The sequence below is a fragment of the Ammospiza caudacuta genome, chromosome 17, assembly GCF_027887145.1.
Source record: "Ammospiza caudacuta isolate bAmmCau1 chromosome 17, bAmmCau1.pri, whole genome shotgun sequence".
NCBI classification, from domain to species: Eukaryota; Metazoa; Chordata; class Aves; order Passeriformes; family Passerellidae; genus Ammospiza; species Ammospiza caudacuta.
The window spans coordinates 7,626,884-7,637,060 of record NC_080609.1 but is presented as its reverse complement, the minus strand read 5'-3'; the positions used below and the strand labels follow the sequence as shown (position 1 = coordinate 7,637,060).

Here is a 10,177-nt window from a genome sequence, read left to right as displayed (position 1 = left end):
ACTCACCAGTAAATGGATGCCAACTGCCTACTTGGACATTTGGGGGAAACAGTAGTAGGGCAAAAAGGACCTGGGGTCCCCAAGGAGGAGCGTGGGCCAGCCTAGACTAGATGCAAAACACAACACATGAGAGAGCATTGGCAGCTGGAGTAAGAAGGCTTTCAGTTGAAGGCCATGCCTTATTTCACCCTGGGAGATGTGTTCAGTCATTGCTTATCTCTTTTGTAGCTCCTAAGCTGCTCATAGCCTCCTGGGGAAGGGGGTTTAGTTAGTAAGAGAACAATTATTCCAACTTTAGTTAATCCAGGCCAACAAAGACCAAATTACTCAGGTTTTGCTCCTGAGAAAAAGAATATATTATGTGATTTCTTGATAATGGAGTAAATTTATTCACCTCTAAGTCTAGTTCTAATCTCAGTACTGCTAAATCACACTCCACACTCCTCTCCCTAAATCAGGGGGACTGGAGCATTCATGCCCTCAATACTCGCAGCCTCCGATGACATCCCCAAGTGCCCATACTTGCAGGTGAATCAATAGATTACTGTGACTGCAGAGCTTCCTGTTGGGTTTATCATCACTTTGGGTAAACTTGCTTCATCCTATAAAACCTGACTCCTTGCTCCAGGATGGATTTGAAGTTTTAAGTGTGTTCCTTAGGGCAAGGTTCAAGAAGATACTTAAATACAAAACTAGGACTTGGACGGATTTTAGATGTTTTCAGCCAAAAGGCCTTATGAACTGTCCCTGCTGATAACCCGCAGGGGTTAGTTATCAAGACCTTTCAGTCTAAGGTAGATTCACACAAACCAGCATGTGAAGCAGTCCCTTTTGAAGCCCGTTTAGGGATCTGGCCATAATTTAGTTTTGTGTTATCCTGCAGCTGGATAGAGGAAGGACTGACATACTCTTGCGTTTTCCAAAGACTGAATCCAATTCAATTGCTTGTAAAGGCACTACCTAAAATCACTGAATCTTGAACTTGAAAGTTTTGTTGATCATTTTATATGTTCTTGTATGTTGTCTGAAATATCTGATCTGGTAAGGTAAAGGCCACTGTAGAAGTAGTGAAGTGATTTCCTTGCAGTGTTACAGAACGTGGTGCTTGGCTGCGCTGCTGATGGGGCAGTTGAAGATTACTGGTTTAATGTGAGGGAGCTCTTGGCGAAAGTCGCGGAGTTCCTGATGGCCGTGACTGCAAAACGCGCCAGGAGTGCCTGTACTTGCACAGGCTTTCCCCGTTCCCTTCCCGTCCTGCCCAGACACGCCGCTCCGGGAGCCGATGGCTCGGGGGAAGGGGCCGAAGCGGCTCCCGGGCAGGGCCCGGCCGGGACCAGCGGAGCGCCCTCCCGAGCAACGCCCGCGGCGCCTGCTCTAGGGGGAAGGGGAGGAGGAAACGCGGGTGGGGACGGGACGGGACGGGACGGGACAAGCCAAGCCCTGCTGACGGTGGCCGCGCCCGGGCGAGCGGAGACGAGCGGAGAGGCCAGGAGGGCTGGCGGGCACGGCTGTGCACGGTAAGGGCTGCCCGGAGCCTGGCGGTGCGGCGAGCAGGGCAGAGCGGGGCGCCGGGGGGGCTTTGCTGCTCCGCCGGGGCCGCTCCCGGGCCCGAACGCTGCCCTCCCCGGGCCGCTCCCAGTGCTCCGGTGCTCCGGCCCGGCTGCGGGGAGGGGGAGAAGCCGCGGCTCTGAGGCTGGTCCCGCCCCGCGGGAGCACCCGGGGCACCGAGGGCAGCTTGGGGCTTCGCGGGCCAGCGGTGTCCCGAGCGGCGCAGTCCCGGTCCCGGTTCCGTCCGGGAGAGGCCGTGGGCGGGGGCCGAGCGAGGCCGGAGTTTCGCTTTCCCGAGTGTGGCAGGCGGAAAGTGGCCCTTTCCTTAGGGAATGCTCTCGGGATCCGCGCGGCAGCAGCTCCTCTCGGAGCGGCCCTCCCTGCCCCGGGGAGGGGGTTACTCACAGGATGAAGCCACTCACAGGATTATTCCAAAACTTGACTACTTGATAAAAGTAATACTCTGGCCTCTGAAATCGCTCCTGCCGGCGGAACACACCGTGCTTCTTCTTTTACTTTTATTTCTACTTTTACTACTATACTTCGCCAGTCTAGAATTCAATGTGACCACAGTGCCGTTGGTTCTTCCTGAAATAATATGTCAGAGGGTTTTTTTTGTTGTGATTACTGGATTTTATTCTCTCACAAATGCCTGGGAAATTTAAACAACTTTGAGATAGTATTTCTCAGCAGGTTGATAAACTTGGAAGTTGTCCAGAGTTCAGACAAAGTTGGTGGTCCAAGAAGGTGCTGTGTTAGGGCTTTGCACTGCATAACTCCCAGTGCTCTGATAAACCTGTATATCCTGCTGGCTTGTTAAAAGCTTCAACCTGTATTTCATTCTCGGTGTTGCTGACCAGTTGCTGTCTTAGACGTTGATGTGCAGGGAACCCTCAAAACCACCCCTGTTGTTAGAGGGCAGCTTGGGATTTCTAGTGAAGAGGACTGCATAGGAATTGTTTATTTAAGGATTAAATTGTGCCAAATTTTAGCAAGAGATTAAGGGAAGGGCATCAACAGATTTGTTTGGCCAGACTAGGTTAGGATAGCTGTAATTGTAAGCAGCTCTTTACTAGAGGGGTTTTTGGTTGGTTGGTTTTTTACATACCAAGGAGAGAGGTGGGCTATTATCTTCTTTTTCTCTTGTCCCCAGCCTAATTTTCAAGACCTGGAGTGTGAAACACACTTGCATATTTGCACTGACTGTATGAAGTGATGGTTCAAATATCTCTTCAGAGCTGACATTTAAAGCAGAAAGGACATTAGAAAAATGAAATTGAAAAGCTGAAGTTGTGGTTACATCTACAATATTCAGTAATTTGAAGAGGCTTTTTTGTAGTCCCAATGTCATCTTGATGTTTATTAGGAATTTTTGTTTAGATAGATAACTTCAAGGAATTCATACATGGTTTTAGTTTTTTACCATTCACTGTAGTACTTTTTACATGTTGTTTGTGCTACAGATTTGAAACTTTAAAAAAAAAAAAAGGGATTCCACAAAGTGCTGTGAGGACCTGAAACCTGTTCATGTTTGCCTACAGAAATAGAAAAAAAAAGTGAAAGTGCAGAAAAAGCGCCGTGATCTCTTTTAAACTGAAATGATTGTTCAAAACCATTTGGTGGTAAGAAATGATCATGCAATGTAATTTAAAATAAGTAAATATCAAGACTTGAAGTGTTCATGCTGGAAGTTATATAACTTTGAAATCTGTGAAAAGGTGTCACTCAATGTCTTACAACTTGCTTGTCAGTGCAGCAGAGCTGAGCGGCTGAAGTAGCTGTGTGTTTAACCCCACCTGGCAACTGAGCACCACACAGGTGCTCACTCACTGCACCCCTGAAGAAACTGGATGGCTGTGAGAAAACTCATGGGTTGAGATAAGAACTGTTACATTGAAATAAAATAATAAGAAAAGTAATAATTTAATAGCTGTAATGAAGAGGAAGCTAACAGAGGGAATACAATCCAGCAAGGGAAGCAAATGAGAGCAATTGCTCACCAGCAACCAACCATTGCCCAGCCAGTCCCTGAGTAGTATTTCTCTCCCAAAAACCTTCCTAGTTTTATGGCTGAGTGTGATGCTCTATGGTCTGGAATATCCCTTTGGTCAGCTGTTCTGGCAGTGTCCCCTCCTGGCTTCCTGTACACCCCCAGCCAACACCAGAACACCAGGTGGGGCCAATAGATTGTGATTCAGCTCTGTAGTTTAGTCACAAGGAGAAAACTTCTCTTTTCTAAAGAAATCAGAAGATCAGTGTTTTTTAAGGGTATAGCTGTGAAATACTTGTTGCTACAAAAACTTACTGAGTTTCAACATCTTGGACTGCTGTGGTGTTTCCTCTTCATTCTGCCAAAGTTGCAGTGTGAGTATGAGAAAAGTGGGAAGGAGCAATGTTTGTCCCAGGCTTATCACAATTACTGCTCCAGCACCTGTAGGCATGTCTATTCTTCTGTACCCCTCCTGGCCACAGGGTTACTATAAAACCTACACTTGACTGAGTACACAATTCCCTTTGTAATACACCTTTCCACATTTCTGCTAAATCTGCTGGGAAGACTGTGGGACTCCTGAAATTTATAAACATTGGTGTTTGCTGGTGTATCCCCATGCCTCCAGTGCAGCTGATTAGTCCTGTGTAGCCTGGAAGAGTGAACAAACCTGTGACAAGTTCTTTATGGAAGTGTTTATAGACTTCACTGAAATCCTGATGAAAGCTGTATTTTGTGAGGAAGGTAATCACCAGTATTCCAGGGACTTTTCCATGCTCTGGGAGAGTGGAAGGGCTTGTGTCATTGTTGGGGACTTGTGTGCTGGGTCTCACCCAAGCTTTGTGTGGATGGAGTGACACCAGTCCTAAACAGACACACCCAAAATTCTTTTTCTTGGCCATGTTGTCTTTTGAACCTGCAGATTGCATCAGTGCAATTTCCCTTATTTATTCACAGTAGTGCTGTGGGTAATTGGAGCTCCTATATAACTTTCATAGCACCGTAGAATTAATATTCCAAATACAGCTTGCTTTCCCAGACAGTACTGAGTGAAAAGACATGCATATGTACAGAGGGATCATGTGTGCAGCAGCAGAATGGAGTGTGACTCTTGGAGAGCTGTCTGATGGTCCTTAGGAGGAAGGGGGAAAGGGAGATGCTTGGTCAGCATTGATGCCATGAGATCAAGATTAACATTTAATACTATCAGAAACAAATACCAGCCAATTAATTTTATGCTGGTAAAAGTTCCTTTTAATTTAGTTATCTTCTTGCTGTTGATACGAGCCTAATTATTTGTCAATTGCCATTAATAAATAATACCTTCTGTTATGATTTTCTCTCTTTGATGTTTTAGACATGTCTGCTGCAAGTGCCAAACCTGTCCCCTCTGCACCACCTTCTTATGAGGAAGCTGTAGGAATCAATGTGAACTATCCTCACCCCTATCCCGTCCCTGGCCCTGGACGGACGCCAGATGGGAAGGGAACGAACCTTCCCCCACACATGGGACAGCCTCCACCAGCAAGTAACCCCAGTAAGCCTCCAGAACTCTTCTGTACCTTATGTCAAGGTGGTGTCAAAGTGGTTGTATAATAGGTGTTGTTAGAAGATGAAAAATTGTGGTTTGCAGGTGTTCAACACCTGCCAAAAATACTTTTGAAGAGAGTAAGATTAATCTTTTCTTGTGAATCCCTCAGTGTGCAGTGATATCAGTAACATCATTTGGCTTTCTGCAGTTTTTAGTGCAGCTTTATTTTTAAGACAGTGTATTTCTGCATTAGGAAATGCCATGGTTATTTCTGTCATTGTGTATTTCATTGTTCTGAGCCCTGAATATTTCAGTTGTACCTGGTTTAGAGGAAGTTGATTGCAACTCTTTTTTCCTGTTCCTCATGGAGTAACCAGCCATTTCTCTGCTCAGTTACTGTTCAGACGGTGTACGTGCAGCAGCCAGCAATGTTCTATGACCGCCCAGTTCAGATGGTCTGCCCTTCCTGTAACCAGGTGATAGTAACACGTCTCTCGTATGACTCTGGAGCTTTGACCTGGCTGTCATGTGGTGGCCTCTGCCTGCTGGGGTAAGTCAACTCCAATTTGCACTTTTACCTTGACTTTTTTTAGCTCTAACATAGAGCTAAACAGAGCTCTCAGCTTTTCTTTCTCTGTGTGGGACCTGAGCCTTCAATTAGCCTACATCTGCATCTGTGTCCTACTGGACCTCAAAGCAGTTCTGGAACATTTCAGTTATGGACTCCATAGCCATGTGTGTTCTTCCCAAAGCTTATGGCACCAGTTTTACTGATTGCTTTTGAACAAAATACATTTTACCTTCCTGTGTGTATAAAAATTGGTAAAGCAGTGTTTTTCTCTTTTTTTGCCTTTGCAGGTGTATAGCAGGCTGCTGCTTAATTCCCTTCTGCATTGATGCCCTAAAGGATGTGGATCACACCTGTCCAAAATGTAGTGCTCTTGTTGGCTCTTACAAACGTTTATAGCCAGTGTTTATACATTGATTGATGAAGTTGTTTAGCACCTCTACAAGCCCTCTCTGAAGCTTTATGGAGACTTTCCATTTTTCTGTGCATCCTGTCACTGGAAACAAATAAAAAGTAATGTTTATTGCTAGATGGTTTGAATACACAATTGCTTGAGAGGAGGAGTCTCACTTAGGTCTGTGAAAAGCATACCTAGTCTGTATGGGCCACTCAGTCCAGCACCAATGGAGAGCAATGGAGTGTTTCCCTTTTTGCTTAACACAGAACAAGTTGGTGATGTTCTTCAGTTAATCTTGTCTCAGGCATGATGCACATTGTGCTTGCATTGAGACTGTAAAGTCTCAGCACAGAACAAGAGGAGGACATGTATGGAGAACTATTTAGGCTCATGCTTTGGCAGCAGCACTGCTTACAAACTTGCGGGGAGTTGCCTCAGAGATAGGTGCTCCTCTTTGAAAAAAGAAATCCTGTGTTGTCATCTTTTCATGACCACTAGAATTCATTTTAAAACTTTTGTAGTTTGAAGAGAACCAAACCTGAAAGCTTCTTCCTTCTTGGAGGTAGCTTTTCCAAATGGACAATGCAGGTGGTTGTGCAAAAATAGTGAATGAATCTGGTGTCTGAATTTCCTTGCCAGTTTCAAGTCTAGTCATGTCTCTAATCTGAAGTAAAGATGTTCATATAGAAATTTGTTCAGTGGTTTTTTTAGGCTGGAGGCTTTCTTGCTGCTGATTGAAAGTCTTCTTCATGCCAGTGGAAATGCCCAGAGAGCCTTGGTTATAGCATTGGAAAACTTCCTTGTACATTTATGTAAGTCAGCTGATTGACCATAAACAAACCTCAGCCTTATCTTAAGGCTCAAATTCCACCTGAAACACATAAATAAAACATCCAGGCTTTTAGTTGTTGATCTGCTCATTAATTATTGTTTCCTTATCACGAAGGTAAAATGTGTGTTAAGGAGTTTCTGTGATTTTTCTAAATTAAATAAAAATTGAGTTCTGTTTTTAGAAACTTAAGCTGGATATGCTTATTTAAGATGATAATCACAAAAAATTTGGGAATGAGGCTCTGAAGGTTGAAGTAATTTCTGTGTCATAAGCAACTGGATCAAACAACATTTTGATGCATATTACAGAATCCAAATCACAAAATCAGCTGGGTTAGAAAAGGCCTTTGAGATCCTTATATCCAACCTGTGTCCTAATGCCACCTTATCAACCAGACTGTGGTGCTGAATACCACACACAATCTTCTCTGAAATACCTCCAGGGACAGTGACTCCACCATCTCCCTGGGCAGCCCATTCCAACATCTGATCACCCTTTCTGGAAAAATCTTCTTCCTAATGTCCAGCCTCAATGATACCTGTCCAGAAAAGGCAGACAGGTGTTTAAACAAGGCTGTGTTGGTAACACTGTAGTAATACCTGTAAAAGTAAAAAGCTAAAATAAATACAAATAAAAATACTGCATTTACTCTTCTTGCCAAATGTGCCTTCTGTATATATTTGGTGTAAATTAGTTTTTCAAAAGTCTTTCAACACTTTATGTTTGAAATCCAGTAATTTTGTAGATCATGTACAATCTCTAGACCTTGTCTTAATTAGGTTTTGTAAACTGATGCTGCTTGTGAGCCCGTCTGCAAGTGATTTAAGAGCTTCCTTGTGTATTTGGAAAAGGTTTCTGGTCTCCTTATGCCATAAGAATGTACATCCGGAGCTACTCACTGGCAAGAGGATGATGGAGATAAAAAGCTGATGGTTTTGTAGCTTTCCATGCCTCTGATGTGGTACCAACAAGTGCTTTTGTCTCCTGGTGCACCCCCATAGTGCACTCTTTGTTCCTGAAGGGCTTGGGTGATGCTGCATTGAATTTTCTGTTCTGGTGACACGAGCAAGTCCTGTGCCTTACTGGGTGTCACAGAAAATGTGCTTCTTGTCAGTTTATTGTCAGAGCAAGACAGAAGAAATGAAGCTCGCAGTGTTTCCAAAATTGGGATTTGCTTGCATGGTACGAAGGATTTTAAATTCTTTTAGTACCTTGTCAGTCTGGTCTGGATAATCCTGCTATATATTCATTTGGTAAGTCTTCCAATTGTTATTACCTTAGCTCCCCTTGTCTCTTTAAAGTGATGATTAGAAAATCTGAGGTGGTGGCACCAGAATGCAAAACACCAAAAAAAAAAGATTTATGTGAACAGTCCATTGATTCTCTTTAAGTTCCTTGTATGGATTGCATAGGACACACAATGTTGGCAGCTCTTGCTTCCAATTCAGCATTCTGCAAGGCTTTCTGCTGCCCTTCTGTAGTTGTGTTTCCTTACATGCAAAGTGTGTTTGTTCTCTTGTGTATGGAATAATCTACAGACTGTGCCAAAGTAACCTGCTTTGTTAAACCTACCTTGGACAAACGAATGCAGGATATAACTTGCTTTGTGTGAAAGCACTTTGTGTTTGATTATGTTGAAATTACTGTTTATTTTTAAAACTGACTCTATTTAAAATAAAAGCTTTGTCTTTCTATCTAGTGCTTGTAATTGAAAAATTATAATATTTGGAATGTTTCCAAACACATGGATTGGTGAAATGTTAAAAGAAGAAATGTAATTACAGGGAGAAATTTTTCAGAGTCTCACCTGGGCCAAGTCTCTGATAAATGGCACGGTCTGCCTTTGCAGGCCAACTGTCCCACACAGAGCCACACTGAAAATGTGTTGTTTTCCTGCAACCCGGGCCCTAGAAATATTTTTTCAATTAAAACTTTTGGGTAAAACTTTCACTTGCAATGCTGAGATTGCAAGCTGAGAAGGAAAGGTCCCTCCTGAGACTCCTTTCCTCAGGCCCCCCAGCTCCCTCAGCTGTTGCTCATCAGTTTTGATGAGGAGCTCCGCTGCACGTCTCTGGTCACGCCGCAGCAGCTCAGTGTCTTTGTAGCGAGAGGCCCGGAACTGGACACCGGACTGGAGGTGCAGCCCATCACCCGTTTCCCCGCAGCCATCCCGGACTCTTTCCCTCTGCCCGCCCTCGCCCCGGCTGTGCCCCGGGCTCCTCGGTGCTCGGAGGCCGAGTTTGGGGCCGGCCCGCCGGGGAGCGGCCGCTGCCAGAGTCCTGGGGCGGACAGGTGGCCCCTCCATCTCTTAACTTCGGCTGGGAAAACGCTCTGGAAAGTGTTGGTGCCTCGCAGCGCCTTCGCAGCGTTTTCCCCATAGGTGGGGGGTGTTCGTGCTGCTGCCCCGGGCGGTGGCCGGCGCTGTGAGGAGGGCTCCGGGACATGCCCGGAGCTGTGAGGGGTCCCCGGCCGCGGGCTCCGGGACGTGCCCGGTGCTGTGAGGGGGCTCCGGGACGTGCGCGGCGCTGTGAGGGACTCCGGCCGCGGGCTCCAGGCGGTGCCCGGTACTGTGGGGGATCCCGGCAGCAGGCTGCCGGCGGTGCCCGGCCCTGTGAGGGGGGCTCCGGGCCGTGCCCTGTGCTGTGAAGGGGGCTCTGGGACGTGCCCAGCGCTGTGAAGGGGGGCTCCGGTACATGCCTGGCGCTGTGAGGGGGGCTCCGGGACATGCCCGGCGCTGTGAAGGGGGGTTCCGGGATATGATCGGCGCTGTGAGGGCACCCCGGCCGCGGGCTGCCGGCGGTGCCCGGCGCTGTGAGGGCTCCGGGGCCTCCGTTCGGGGCCGTAACCAGGCGGAGCTCCCGGCCATGGGAGGACTGCGAGCGCAGGAAGGCGGAGGTGCGGCGAGCGCAGGTGGGTGTGGGACCCTGGCCAAGGGCTCTTCCCTCCTATCAGTGTTACGATAATATTAATTTAATATTATTTGTGGGGCCTTTGCGGACTTTGCCAGTTTGTAAAAGTTCAGGCTTTCTTGGCAATAATGGTGAACAATTCTCTGGTGTCCACGGACAGGCTTACCTGTTGTGTGACAGATAGTAGTTTTTATTAAATTCATTTTCCAAACTTGAGTACCGTATCCATTAAAATGGATGAATACTTTTCTGAGACTTACAGTCAGAGTGGGTCTCTAGTGTGTCATTAAACAAGTGTGTTTGCAGCACATGTGTCAGATTTTCTTCCATTTTTTAATATTATCTAGGACAGCAATGTGCTGGAAATTTCTCTTCAGGAAGTTCTTCTTCTGCCTGTTTTGG

The 10,177-nt window shown here is 46.1% G+C and overlaps 1 protein-coding gene across 1 annotated transcript; it reads left to right on the top strand.

Annotated features, from left to right (window-relative positions):
• Positions 1-1,380: 1,380 nt before the first annotated feature.
• Positions 1,381-8,524, top strand: LITAF (lipopolysaccharide induced TNF factor). The gene is made up of 4 exons (XM_058815901.1): positions 1,381-1,517; positions 4,896-5,075; positions 5,463-5,619; positions 5,928-8,524. The coding sequence occupies exons 2-4, from the start codon at positions 4,898-4,900 to the stop codon at positions 6,034-6,036; spliced, it is 444 nt and encodes a 147-aa protein (XP_058671884.1). The 5' UTR covers positions 1,381-1,517; positions 4,896-4,897; the 3' UTR covers positions 6,037-8,524.
• Positions 8,525-10,177: the final 1,653 nt, after the last annotated feature.